General features: G+C 38.8%; 1 protein-coding gene across 2 annotated transcripts in view; it reads right to left on the minus strand.

The window, feature by feature from the left end:
- The window catches only part of Fchsd2 (FCH and double SH3 domains 2), a 215,965-nt gene that overhangs the window by 104,920 nt on the left and 95,940 nt on the right, over positions 1 to 15,105 (minus strand). For both annotated transcript variants that reach the window (XM_050122646.1, XM_050122645.1), the window contains exons 5-6: positions 11,572 to 11,716; positions 4,572 to 4,705 (exon numbers count right to left, since the gene is read on the minus strand). In XM_050122646.1, coding sequence (XP_049978603.1) covers positions 4,572 to 4,705; positions 11,572 to 11,716 — 279 coding nt within the window. The remainder of the gene's footprint in view (positions 1 to 4,571; positions 4,706 to 11,571; positions 11,717 to 15,105) is intronic.

Consider the following 15,105-nt stretch of genomic DNA (forward strand, 5'->3'; position numbering starts at 1 on the left):
TATCTGGGTCTTCTATTTGGTTCCATTGGTCCTCCTGTCTGTTCTTATGTCAGTACCAGGCTGTTTTCAGTGCTGTAGCTATGTAGTAGAGTTTGAAGTCAGGGATTGTGATGCCTCCAGAAGTTCTTTTATTGTACAGGATTGTTTTGGCTTTTCCATATGAAGTTGAGTACCATTCTTTCGAGGTCTTTGAAGAATTTTGCTGGGATTTTGATGGGCATTGCTTTGAATCTGTTAATTGCTTTTGGTAAGATTGCCACCAGTAATTTTTCTGAACTTGCAAAGTCTGTCTTGACTGCAGTGTTATGGTGATTGCCAAGGAAGAATTCAACACATGTGCTGGAAGCTATACCTTAATATTAAGTACAGTCAGACCACTTAGGATTGGAAAACAAAGCAGTCAGTCTCTGAAGAGTAGCAAAGGCAGACTCTTAATTCTAAGGAGAGAAGACATTCAGGGACAAACATGCCCTCTCCCTAACCCTCCTCCACTATTTGTTTGTTTTAAAAAGGGGGGGGAGTTCTCCTGCTGGTGATTTAAGCCATGCAAAGGGTGAAAATTATACTAAGCTCAAACATCACTATTTATATAAAAGCTTCCCTTATCATTACAAAAAATTAATCTTCATCTTTTAAACTTTTGTTAGTGTTTTCATATTATTTCTATAAATAGTTACTAAATGAGTGTTTTAGGCATTTTTTCTTTTGAGTTTACTGTTAATGAACAAATCATAAAATTATGTTTAAATGAAAGCTCTTATTCTAGATTCCACACTCGAGGACACAAAGCTTACTTTATTGTACTGATCTCTATACTCATAATACCCCAAATAAACTACTAATTCAATCAGCACTGAGTGAATGAATGAAAGAACTGGAATACTTTTTAGTTAAATTAATAGCTAGAGAAATTACATACTGACCTAAAATGTCTTGCTCTGCATTGGAGCCATGAAGGCAGCCCTGGTTGCACAGCTGTCACCTAGGCTCTAGACCTCTCAGGGACCAGTCGATGTTTCTTTCCACCCTTGGCATCATGGCTACCCAAGGTATTTACATAAGCTCTACAATCTAAGAATTCTCTGAAAAGTTTAAAGAATAAGTTCATAAAGCCCACAAAGGCTGAGGAGATTTTCCCAATTTAAAAGTTTCAGGTCAAGACTAGAGAGATGGCTTAGCAGTTAAGAGCACTTGTTCTTGGAAACAATCTGGATTCAGTTCTCAGTAACCACATGACAGCTGACAACTATTTGTAATCTTACTGTCTTATGTTCACACAGATGATGATGATGATGATAATTATAATAATAATTAATAGTTAATAATAGTAATAGTAAATTAAAGAAAAAACTTTTTAGGTCTTAGAGAGAAGATGAACTTAGTGAACTACAAAAAATAATTATATACTAAAAAAATAGAGCAATAAACCAAGAAAAGTGATTAGGGAAATGTTAAATGTTCCCTGTAGGATTAAAAATGTGATGAGCATTCATTTACCATCATTTTGAGCTAAATTAAATTTTAGGCGCCTACCAATTTTTTATGAAATGAAGTTGTTTAAATTTCTTGCAGATAAATCAAGACAACTTTAAGATACCATCTTACACCTGTCAGAATGGCTAAAATCAAAAACACCAATGATAGCCTTTGCTGGAGAGGTTGTGGAGAAAGGGGTACACGCATCCATTGCTGGTGGGAATGCAAACTTGTGCAACCACTTTGGAAAGCAGTGTGGCGGTTTCTCAGGAAAGTCGGGATCAACCTACCCATGGACCGAGCAATACCACTCTTGGGAATATACCCAAGAGATGCCCTATCATACAACAAAAGTATATGCTCAACTATGTTCATAGCAGCATTGTTTGTAATAGCCAGAACCTGGAAACAACCTAGATGCCCTTCAATGGAAGAATGGATGAAGAAAGTATGGAATATATACATATTAGAGTACTACTCAGCAGTAAAAAACAATGACTTCTTGAATTTTGCATGCAAATGGACAGAAATAGAAAACACTATCCTCAGTGAGGTAAGCCAGACCCAAAAAGAGGAACATGGGATGTACTCACTAATAATTGGTTTCTAGCCATAAATAAAGGACATTGAGCCTATAATTCGTGATCCTAGAGAAGCTAAATAAGAAGGTGAACCCAAAGAAAAACATATAGGCATCCTCCTGGATATAAACCTTTATCAGGCGATGAAAGGAGAGAGACAGAGTCCCACATTGGAGCACCGGACTGAAACCCCAAGGTCCAAATCAGGAGCAGAAGGAGAGAGAGCATGAGCAAGGACCGCGAGGGGTGCACCCACACACTGAGACAATGGGGATGTTCTATTGGGAACTCACCAAGGCCAGCTGGCCTGGGTCTGAAAAAGCATGGGATAAAACCGGACTCGCTGAGCATGGCGGACAATGAGGACTACTCAAACCTCAAGAACAATGGCACTGGGTTTTGATCCTACTGCCCGTACTGGCTTTGTGGGAGCCTAGGCTGTTTGGATGCTCACCTAACTAGACCTGGAAGGAGGTGGGAGGTCCTTGGACTCCCACAGGGAGGGGAACCCTGATTGCTCTTCGGGCCAGGGAGGGGGACTTGACGGGGGGAGGGGGAGGGAAATGGGAGGTGGTGGCGGGGAGGAGACAGAAATCTTTAATAAATAAATAAATAAATAATAAAAAAATAATGGGGATCAGAACACTGAAGTCAAAAAGAATTTCTTGCAGATAGAGTACTGGAGTGAAACAACTGTCTTTTGAACACGGCAGGGCATCTGCACTCATGAACTCAGAGAAGCTGTGGTTGTCCACGTAAGACAAGATCAAGTAAAAATTCTAGTGTAGAGGGGGAAGAGGCTCAAGAGCCCCAACATAGCTGATGAGCTTATGGGGTGGGAAAGTCAGGTTTTTTGAGTATGCCCCTGGTAATTGGTGACACACCAGTAAACAGCCCAACACCCATGAGTATACTGGCAGTGCACTGTACTCTGTGGGTGATTAACAGCAAATAGGACATGAAGTTGTGAAGGGATAGGAGGTTGACATGGATGTGGGAAAAATTAGGAGGAAAAGAGGGAATGAATACAATAAAAATACATTGTACAAATATATGAAATTATAGAAAATTAATAAAAATACACATCTAAAATTTCTTTTTTAAAAAAGTATTTATTTATTATGTATACAGTATTCTGTCTGCTTGTATGCCTGCAGGCCAGAAGAGGGCACCATACATCATTACAGATGGTTGTGAGCCACCATGTGGTTGCTGGGAATTGAACTCTGGACCTTTGGAAGAGCAGGCAATGCTCTTAACCACTGAGCCATCTCTCCAGCCCAAAAATTTCTTGCATATAAAAATGCTGGAGAAATATCTCCTGTGCCACGATGTACAAGAAGAGTACAATAGGCTGTCTGACTTTAAGCCATGGAATTCAGATTTTGTGCAAGCAAGCACTATGGACACAAATCTTAGCTTTTTTGTTCACAGAAGTTTTCAGAATCCAGCTCTGCAGCACAGCTGGTGGTGGTATTGGTGTTTTTTTTTTTTTCACCAGTGTAAGAAATATCAAATATGAGGGGTTCCCCCCCCCCACACACCCGCCCGACAGAAACTCTAAAACTTGTGTTTGGGACAAGAAATTCAAATCTTTTTTATATCTCCCACCTTGCTATGCCAATATTTTAATTTTCCCCACCCAGTAAAATTTCTCCTTATACAAAGCCCCACTGCTCTATCCTAGGAATTTAGAGGGCTGGAGCAGTGACCCCTTTCTACTTTCCTTCATTTCCTGTGCACCAATTTTTATTCAGTCACCTGAACAAGATTGTAAGGATGGACATCAGCCAATGGGAAAACGACACCGCCACCACCTGAGTTAGACTCCAAACTAAATGTACTTCTTGGCTTGATGTGAAATTTGCTCTTCCAAGCATAGATGCTATCAAGTGGTCTTGGGAAAGCTCTATTTTGTGTGATTTATATATCTTATAACTAAGTGTAGTACCTTCATTTCCTATTATTGTCAAAATAAAGAACTATAATGCATACACCTGAAGTTGATATTAACCAACTACTAAAGTACAGATGAAAATGTACATATACTAAATTTCATGTTAAAAAAATAAGGAGGGGAAAAAAAACCCCAGTGCTTCAGAAGAGCTTTTACATGGGTCCAGCCTTACTTGATGTACCATGATCCTTCAATGATACATGAGATTCACAGAAGTTTTCAACAATTACGGCCAGCATGATCAACACTGGGCTCTTAAACACTGACTGACAGCAACTTTAAACTGTCAGTAAGTTCTGAAGTCTGTAAACATAATGTTTATTTTCTTTCCTTTTTAAAACTCAATTTAATTATCAAATACCTCTCTTTTGTCATATTAAAATAGATAAAACTAGCGAATACAAGAAAAAATATCATCTATTGCATAAAATACATGGAGGTCAAACAAATCCAGCACAACTAAGAGTAAGTATAGACTTTCTATTAAGAGAGAACAAAGCATTAATAAAGATAACATTTGCTTGTATCTGTTCTCTTAGAAATGCTAAAATACTTACTTTGCTTCGATGTCAGCTTTCTCTCTTACTGCATGAGCCATCTGTTCAGTCTCAAAGTACTTCTTTTTACCTTTTGCTAAATCTTTCACAGTTTCTTGTAATTCTGTTTGGATTTTTGTCAACTGGTCCACACACTGTAAAATGCAAAAAATGCAATTATTAAAAGTTTAGTTTTCAGGCTTACAGAAAATGAGTTCATCCTAAAGACTGCGTAACATGCCTTCAGGTTGGAAACTCGGGAGAAAAGTCAGCAATTTATTGTCCTTGAGTGGCAAATTAAAATCTGGAGAACAGCTAGTACTTCCATCTCAAGTACTGTACCAAACAGTGTCATAGTTTGCCTATCCATCATTCTTTGGAAATAACCACAATGCTGTTGCTGACATTAAGTTAAAAGACTCAAGTTGTTGCAAACATCTTGACAATAAAATCAAAAAAATAAAGTAACTGTATTTTTCATAATCTTAATCAAGTATATTTTAAGTGTATGGAGATGTTTCAGGGGTTAAAAACATGTACTACTTTTGTACAGGACCCTAGTCTGATTTCCAGCACCAGGGACTCCAACACCCTGTTGAGGCCTCTGCAGGCACCTGCTGCACACAGTGCACATCCTGACACGCACAAATATGAATAAAAGAATGAAATATACTATGTAAAGGTCTTGTAAATATTTTTCTATAAATCTGTTTAAATATTAGACTCGAAATGTTTTTATAAATTATATCAAGTCAGAATTTAACAAAGAGCATATTCACATTACTGTTTAAATCTGTTAAATATTTTGGCTTCAATTTTAACATTTATAAAATACAATATATTCTTATTCATGTTAATATGAAAATCAATTGCAACTATATTAGATATGGTAGCAGTTTGTAAACTCTAAGACGCTAAAAAAATGATTTTTTTCAGATTTATTTTTATTTATTTATTAAAGATTTGTCTCTTCCCCACCGCCGCCTCCCCTTTCCCTCCCCCCCCCCCAATCAAGTCCCCACCCCTCGTCAGCCCAAAGAGCAATCAGGGTTCCCTGCCCTGTGGGAAGTCCAAGGACCACCCACCTCCATCCAGGTCTAGTAAGGTGAGCATCCAAACTGCCTAGGCTCCCACAAAACCAATAGGTGCAGTAGGATCAAAAACCCATTGCCATTGTTCTTGAGGTCTCAGTAGTCCTCATTGTCTGCTATGTTCAGCGAGACCGGTTTTAACCCAGGCTTTTTCAGACCCAGGCCAGCTGGCCTTGGTGAGTTCCCAATAGAACATCCCCATTGTCTCAGTGTGTGGGTGCACCCCTCGCGGTCCTGAGTTCCTTGCTCGTGCTCTCTCTCCTTATGCTCCTGATTTGGACCTTGAGATTTCAGTCCGGTGCTCCAATGTGGGTCTCTGTCTTTGTCTCTGTCTCCTCATGGGCACAAAAAATTGATTCTTTATATTGATTCTTTATGTGTGTCTGTGTGGTGCGAGAGGAATCCAAACTGAGGGTCTTGCAAGCTAAGTGTATGTGTATATATACATATATATGTGTGTGTATATATATATACATTTTGGTTTTTCGAGACAGGGTTTCTCTGTGGCTTTGGAGCCTGTCCTGGAACTAGCTCTGTAGACCAGGCTGGTCTCGAACTCACAGAGATCTGCCTGCCTCTGCTTCCCGAGTGCTGGGATTAAAGGCGTGCGCCACCATCGCCCCGCTTTCAAGAATGGTAAGTATATTTTATTATAAAGAGAAAAATATAGGTAAGGAAATAGAAGAATAGCTAAAAGCTTTCAACTACTATTGCTCTTGTTTTAACTTATAAGCATGTCAGCATAAAATAAAAAATTATCTGAGTGGAACATGTCTACAATCCCAGCAATTGGGAGGTGGAGCCAGAACGAGAATCAGGAGTTCAAAGTCAGCCTCCGTTACATAGTGAGTTTCAGGGTAGCCTGGACTGTCAACAAAACAAAACAAAACCAGCAACAGCAATAACACCAAACACCTGAAGTCATAATAATACCTACATATGAAATTTATTTGTTTGTTGGTTTGTAGCTGGTAATTCCTGTGCAGACCAGGTTGGCCTCAAACTCAGAGATCTATTTGCCTCTGCCTCCCAAATGTTGAGATTAAAGGCATGTGCTACCAACGCCTGGCTATAATTTCTGTTACCATAGACAACAATTACAATGTGTCTAAGTGTTTATCTCTAAGTACTATTTTTTAAGCCAAACAGAGAAAATTTTAAAAAGAAAATGAACTTAACTTTTAAAATTAGATTTATTCATTTTATTTTATGTGTGCCTATATGTATATACACCTTGTACATGCTTACTGCCCTGTGGAGGTCAGAAGAGGACATCAGATCCCCTGGAACTGGAAGTTATGGACAGTTGTAAACTACAATGTGGGGGCTGGGAATCAAACCCAGATCCTAGTCTACAAGAATAACAAGTGCTCTTAACCACTCAGCAAAAGCCCCTGGGACATGAGCTTTAAAATGTCACAGAGAAGCCAGGCACATTGCTGCATGCTTGTAATCTCAGCAATTGGAGGCTGAGGTGGGACAACGGCCACAGAATCAAAGCTAGGCTGGTCAATAGTAAGCTCCAAGTCAGCTGGAGGTATAAAATGAGATCTTGTCATAAACCAAAAGATAAAAATAAAGTTTAAAATGCTGCAGAAAGAATACTTTGGCCAAAAATGAATTCTGACAGTGAGAGAATAACGTGGGTCAGTCTACCTCCTCAGTCAGGTAATGGTTGTGACTGGGAGACCCGGGAGAAAGGATGCATACCCAGGAGAGCTTTCCACCTGGCTTCTCTCTCCACTTACAGCAGTTACTGAGTCATGGCACAAAGACTACAATTAGGGCTGGTGAGGTAGTTCTGGGGATAAGGCTAGCTGACGACCCGAGTTTGATTCCTGGGAGCCACATGATGGAAGGAGAGAATAGACTTCAATACACACATACACACACGTGTATGTATATATATACCCGCACACACATATAGTATACATTTCAAAGTTTTAAAAAGGCTATAAACATAAATTGGTATTACTCTTCTACTCTGTAGAAAAAGCTTGCCAAAAAAGCAGCAACTTATAAAACAAAGCTCTAGTAAGAAAGTAAAAAACAAACAAAACTGAATACAATTTCCCCGAGTCATTAGCTGGCTTCTAAAAAGCATGTGTGGGAGATGAAACGTCAATAAATCTAGTAAACAGTAGCTGAGGGGCCAAGTGTTCAGCAGAGATCAGAGGGTCAGAGCAGCCACATGCTCTGCGAGGACAGTGGGTAAGTATCCCACAGGAGAAAGTACAATAAACCAAGCCTGAGAATGACCCAAACCAGACCCCTGTAGCACGAATTCTAATTGTTCTTAATAAAAACTTGGGAATCGGGTATTTGGGGGTGAAAGGATCAGAGAAGCAGAATGTCCAGTCACTAGAATTCTTACTTCTATCAATGCTCAGACCAAAGAGGTGATCCTGTCTTCGGACCTCGTCCTCAGACAGCCTCCTCAGACTGCACCTCAGACTGACTGCTTTAGACTGTTCTTCAGATTGCACTGGGATCCCATCTCCTCCCATCCTATATTTCTCCCTCCGCCAAGCCATATCACTTCTGTCTCCACCTCCCTAGTGCTGGGATTAAAGGCGAGGGATCCCAAGTGTGGAGATCACCTTTGTATGAGCTCTGTTTCTCTTTTAGACAGAGTCAATCTCAAGTAACCCAGGATGGCCTTGAACTAACAGAGATCCCAAGCCCTGAGATTAAAGGTGTGGACCACCACTGCCTGGCCTCTAGTGGTTTAGCTCTGCACTCTGATCTTCAGGCAAGCTTCATTTGTTAAAACACAAACAAAATATCACAAAAGGCCCCAATGGGATTAGGGCTAGAAATCTGCCAGCCTGTCAAACTCTATTCTCTTTGGCAGAGATGTCCCAGAACCTTCAAAGTTTTTTATCCATTGTATCCAGTATACAGTAGGCCCAAATTACTGAGTTTAATTTCCTGGGACCCACATGATGGAAACCAAGACAAGATGTCCAATAATAAAGTGACCAGTATGACTCATATAGTAGAATTATGATTAATGTGTTTAACATAATTAAATAAAAGGTCAAGATATGGCTCAAGGCTCAATAGTAGAAAGCTTTCCTAGTACACACAAGGCCCTGTGTTCAACCCGTAGTACTACAAACGAAAAAGGAAAGAAATATTTAAAGAATAAAACAGAATAAAAGAAAAACATAAAAAATTGTAACAGAAACACAAGATTTTTGTTGTTGTTGTTTTGTTTTTGTTTTTGTTTTTTCGAGACAGATTTCTTTGTAGCTTTAAAGCCTGTCCTGGAACTAGCTCTTATAGACCAAGCTGGCCTCAAACTCACAGAGATCCGCCTGACTCTGCCTCCTGAGTGCTGGGATTAAAGGTATGCGGCACCACCACCTGGCTAAATTCTGTTTTTTTAAGTGAGTCAAAAATTCCAAACCCAAAAAAACTACAATAAGATTTATTTAAAGCTAGGAGGTGGTGGCACAAGCCTTTAACCCCAGCTCTTTTGAAGTCAGAGAGAGGCCGATCTCCTTGAGATCAAAGCCAGCATGGTTTACAGAGTGAGTTCCAGGAGAGCTAAAACTGTTACACAGAGAAACCCTGTCTCAACAAACAAACAAACAAACAAAAAATATTTATTTAAATACCAGCTAAACGATTCAGGCAGTATGGAAATCAACTCTGGTAAGGAAAGAAGATAAATCTAAGGTTGCCTAGCTATAGCCTAGTGAGAATTGCTTAAAGAGAAAGGAAGAGGCCATCAAGCCAGAGAGGTGGTTCATCAGATAAAAACTCCTGGACGCTGTCCTCCAACCTCCACAATGCACACCCATCATACACACTAATAACACTACTATTAAATAAAAAAGAAATACATTGCTAAAAAAACTGGTGGATTTTTTTATTTTTTATTTTTGGTTTTTCGAGACAGGGTTTCTCTGGTTTTGGAGCCTGTCCTGGAACCAGCTCTTGTAGACCAGGCTGGTCTCGAACTCACAGAGATCCGCCTGCCTCTGCCTCCCGAGTGCTGGGATTAAAGGCGTGCGCCACCACCGCCCGGCTTTTTTTTTTTTTTTGGGTGGATTTTTTTAATGTGAATTCTAAATATAAGTGTTTGAGATCCTGGATATATCTGTACATAAAATCCCAGAAATTTTAGAGATATAAACTAACATGGTCTCCTCTGGGCTTAAGGCAGTTTAAAGGAGATGTCAGTTATTATCAATCCCAAAGCTTTGACAAGTACCTCAATAGGTACGTAATGTTCGAAAACTTTCTAGATGGCACATAATAGCCTCACCAACTACAATATAAAACAAAGTCATTCACAGGAAAGGGAATTGTTCAATCACATAAAATACTCCTTGCCCAGGAATGCTGGTAAGATTCAGGTCTAAGATTACTCCAATAACGAAAGAGAAAAGCCATCAAAAGTAGTAATACTCTTTCAAAACATTGTGTTATTGAAAAAAGATGAAACTCCAGTAACTAATTTGGCAAATATGCTGTCAACTGGAAATGTGGTATTTACACCAGGACAGGACATCAGAATAAAGTCTCTGTTCTACCTTCTACTCCTCCTACAAAACCACATACCTTCCTCCCCTCAAACCTCAGACACAAACTCATATACTCTATTTGCCTCTAACTACAAATCATTGACAAAGCTGTGCATGATGAAGACCTTTAATCCCAGCACTCGGGAGGCAGAGGCAGGTGGATCTCTGTGAGTTCGAGGCCAGCCTGGTCTACAAAGCAAGTTCCACAGTCAGGGCTGTTAAATAAAGAAACTCTGTCTAAAAAAATCCAAAAAGATAAAAATAAATCATTGGCAGGGGTTGTATACTTTGTTTACCATGCTTCCTTTGAAAGTGATCATCTTTGGCAAAGATAAGTCACAGATCTTCTTACACAAATATCTTTTAAGCCAAATGATATTAGATGAGTATTCTAGAAAGATACAGAATTTGTATGCATATGTATAAATATTTAATATTAACTCTGGATTATTGAAATAGTTTTTGGCCTATAGAATATGAGGGTTCTTTTAATATCTGAAAATCCAAATAAAATTAAAACCAAACATTGTATGACTCCTGAAATGTCACCTCCTTAAGTAATTACTTTACTATTTTCTGAAGTATTAGTAATTTCTAAGAAAGAACTTTATCAGGTATCATGGTAACCTAATTTACCAAAAAAAGGGACACAATTCAAATATCTAGTTTTTCTCCCTAGGACCTAATGCAGTTTTATTTTAGGCTAAAGAGAAATTAAACTAGGCAGAGTATGAAAATGTGAGAGGCTTTGATATCCCCGGGAAACAGACCTGAGTTCCTACAATGGCATCAAGAAGTTGGGCTTTGTGGGAGGACAACCTAGGTTTATATTACAATATTTCCAAGCTGGCCTGGAACTCATTATGGTATCAGGATAGCCTTAAACGTAAAGATCCATGTGCCCGTGTCTCCTAAGTGCTGCGATTAAAGGTGTGACCACCATTCCCAGCTATTCTAGACTTTTAAAAATTAAAGTTACAAGTATATTTGGCAAAATGTGTTAATTTCTTTAAGTTTCCCAAAATGGCCCAACTTGAAATTAAGACTGATTAAGCAAACTTTTTTAAGACTTAGTGGGATTAATAATGTAAGTATTTAACACACATAATGCCTTTAATTGCAGCACTCGGAAAGCAGAGGCAAATGACTCTCTGAGTTCAAGGCAGCCTGGTCTACAGAGGGAGTTCCAGGACAGCCAGGGCTACACAGAGAAACCCTGTCTTGAAAAATAAAACAGGCACATGTTAAAAAATCCTGTTAAAAATGCTACCCAGGAACATTTGTGAACACACTTTTTTTTAAAGTTCTAAGTTTTAAATGCAATTATAACATAATCTTACTGGTTATAAGTATTAAAATTTATATATAAAAGAAGACAGAAAAGAGAAACAATACCCGTTTTAGTTGCTGTTCTTTTAAGCTTCTTACTGTCCTTGCAGGTTCAGAAATGAAGTTTTTATAGTTTTCACATATATTGATCCGAGATTGGGCTACCTGCATTGTTCCCTCAAGAAAAGATTTCCAAACAGGATACATACTCCTAAATTCAAAGAAGGACAGAAAAGTATTAGGAAGGAAAGTAAGAAAAAATTGGCTAGATTTTTGCTCACTAGGATTATCCTATTCATTACTGTAAATTTATCTCATGCGGTCTTGTATGTAATACGTTAGCACATGTTCACTGAATATCCTGTTTCTATAAAGCTCATGAGTAGGGCATTATATTATTAGTAATGGAATAAAAAGAACACAAACATTATAACCTGAGACAAAACGAAACTGTAAAACAAATGAGTAACGTGGGCTTTCAACATTATGACCAATTTATATTACTTCATTATGGACAGTTTCCTATTTTACAGGTAAGTTGAATAAGGCTCAGACTTAAGAGAACTACGTCACTCAAGAATATGACGGTACTGAAATAAAGAAAATGGCTAGATACTTCTAAAGCATATTTTCTCAACTACGTTGACTTATATAAACTGCCCAGTCAGAAAAACTGTATTAAACACAAAATCACTGTATGCTTGAGATGCCTATTTTGTTTAAAACAGAACACAGTGGTGGTATCTCATCTGCCCCTGCTATGACATGTCTTGCCAGCATTGCACTGGCTCTGGACGGCTCCAAGCAAACCCACACCTCACCTGTAACTGTGCTGAGAAACTCTTGGTGAAGACAAAGAATAATTGATCATTTACTTTTTCTACCCAACTTTGTTCTCAAACCATTTTTTTCTAACTTACCAAAAATTTCAGTCAGTTCTAGAATTTCTATTATATTTTATAACTGATAAGAATGAACAACATGTAGTTTTTAAATGAGAAACATTGAACTGATTGATAGATTAATTTTATTTTCTGAATTTGCCTCATATTTAAAAGATTTTTTCTGCTACAATGACAATATTATACAATACATAAAACATAAGCTGATAACTACTAAGGTAGAAAAAGAAAACCCAAGCTAGTTCAAGGTCAGCCTGGCCTAGGTGGCAAGGTTCTGGTCAGTCATATCCACATAATAAGACCCTGTCTCAAAAAAATCAAAACAAAACAAAATAAACAACAAACAAAAAACTTGATAAAACTATGATCTCCAACCAATGAGTTTTAGACATTACTCCATATAGTATACTCAATTAGTTTAAATAGGAGCACATATTTAGGTAAAAATAGGCCACTTACCTCTTTGTAAGATTCAATGTATTACATAAGCATAAAATCACGGGTGGACTTAATACAGCAAAACTGGTGTCTTCCATGGCCTCACTGCCTGACAATCCACAGAACTCAAACTGCAAACTATCATACAGTCAAAAAACTGATATTTTTCCTCAGGACTGAGGAAAAAAAAAACTCAGTACTATTCTCAACAGTTATAATTAATTATACTTCAACATTTTTCTAAATTGTAATGAAAATGAAAAGTAAGTGAATAGAGAAATTATGGCATAGAAAAAGAGTCATGGAGGAGAATGAAATCTGTTGAAGGAGCTGTGGGTTGCATTCCTGCCACCCTGCTCCCAGCCGCCTGGCTAGCTTATGCCGCGAAATAACAACACATAAATTGTATTCTTTTAAACACTGCTTGGCCCATTATATCTAGCCTCTTCTCGGCTAACTCTCGCACCTGGACGAGCCCATTTCTAATAATGTGTGTAGCACCCTAAGGTGTGCTTACGAGGAAGATTCTAGCCTACATCCATCCTGGGTAGGAGCTTCATCGTGTCTGCCTCAGAAAGGAGAGCTATTGAGTCTGACCTCACTTCCTCTTCCTCCCAGCATTCTGTTCTGTTTACTCCACCCACCTATGTTCTAACCTATGAGGCCAAGCAGTTTCTTTATTGATTAACCAATGACCTTCCCACATCAGAAATCCATGATCTATGTTCTTCCTTTAGTGTACAGTGCCTTCCCCTAGTTTACTGTTATTCACAATTCACATTTCATCTTAAACTTAACTTCCTAGAGAAAGTATCATGATCACTACCACACCAATCTCGAGGCTCAACCAAACCAACCTATCTCTGCTACTATTCACGACTCCATCATTTTTCCTTCAACAAATATTTTAAACCCTGGCAAGGAGGCACACACTTTTAGCTCCAACACTAGAGAGGCAAAAGCAGGCAAATCTCTGTGAGTACAAGGCCAACATGATTTATAGTTTCAAGTAACAGAAGAGTCAGGGCTGCACAGAGAGACTGTCTCAAAACAAAACAAAACAAACAGAAACACACAAATCCAAAGCCCCAAACAAGTATTTTTACAAAATTGCTTAACAATATAAAAATTATTTTTTCTATACAGTGAAAACTCCATGAAAGAAACAGGCATATGTGCCTGTGGACAACTGTGTTGCACACACAGAAAAGTTGCAATAGTATGTGAGAATGAATGTATGATGTGGGATTCCCCTCTGTATGTTATGAGTATGTCTTATTACCATTGGTTACTAAAGAAGCTGCTTTGGCCTATGGCAGGGCAGAATACAGCAAGGCAGGAAATCCAAGTAGAGATAGAGGAGGAAAGAAGGCGGAGTCAGGCAAACATCATGTAGCTACAGAAGGAGAAAGATGCCAGAACTGTACTGGTAGCCTCATGGTGATACACAGATAAATAGAAAAGGGTTAATTTAACACACAAAAGCTAGCTAGGAATATGCCTGACTCGTTGGCTAATGAGTGTAATAATTAATATAGTTTGTATGATTAATTGTATAGGTCAGGGTGGTTGGGAAATGGAAGTGCAGTCTCCGTCTACATAATGGCACCCAAATGTTTGGCAAGAATTTCCATTTAAAGCCAGAGAGAGGCGTTTTTGGATTTTTTTAAGGGATTCTAGAGTGAAAAGAACAGAGTTGTCAAGTACAGCTGCTTGGTAACAGCATTTTCTCAGTTGGCTATGTTTGTTTAAGAGAGGATTCCTGACTCAGCACTAGCAGCAAAAATCTTGCAGCAAACACTTAAATGGTGCTTATGAGCATCCCTGGCATGCTTCTTGGTGGTTATGGACCTAGACACTCCATAGGGTTGGGGGAAAAATATGGCTCCTGCCAGTACCTCTGCCATGAAACTAGACCCTAGGAAGCCAAGGAGGTGGGTGGAGCCAGCTGCCAAAGCTGCAACTTTAATCCTAGCCATATCACTTAGCAAATTAAAGACTCACGTGGACACAAAAAGAAAGATATACAGTAAAAACAGATTCAGACATAAAAACCCAAAAACCTCTAAACAGCTTACAGTGTGTTTAAAAATATACACAGGTGCCGGGTGGTGGTGGTGCACGCCTTTAATCCCAGCACTCGGGAGGCAGAGGCAGGCGGATCTCTGTGAGTTCGAGACCAGCCTGGTCTACAAGAGCTAGTTCCAGGACAGGCTCCAAAAGCCACAGAGAAACCCTGTCTCGAAAAACCAAATATATA

The sequence above is a fragment of the Alexandromys fortis genome, unplaced genomic scaffold (assembly GCF_014885135.2).
Source record: "Alexandromys fortis isolate MF-2015 unplaced genomic scaffold, M_Fortis_MF-2015_v1.1 scaffold_209, whole genome shotgun sequence".
NCBI classification, from domain to species: domain Eukaryota; kingdom Metazoa; phylum Chordata; class Mammalia; order Rodentia; family Cricetidae; genus Alexandromys; species Alexandromys fortis.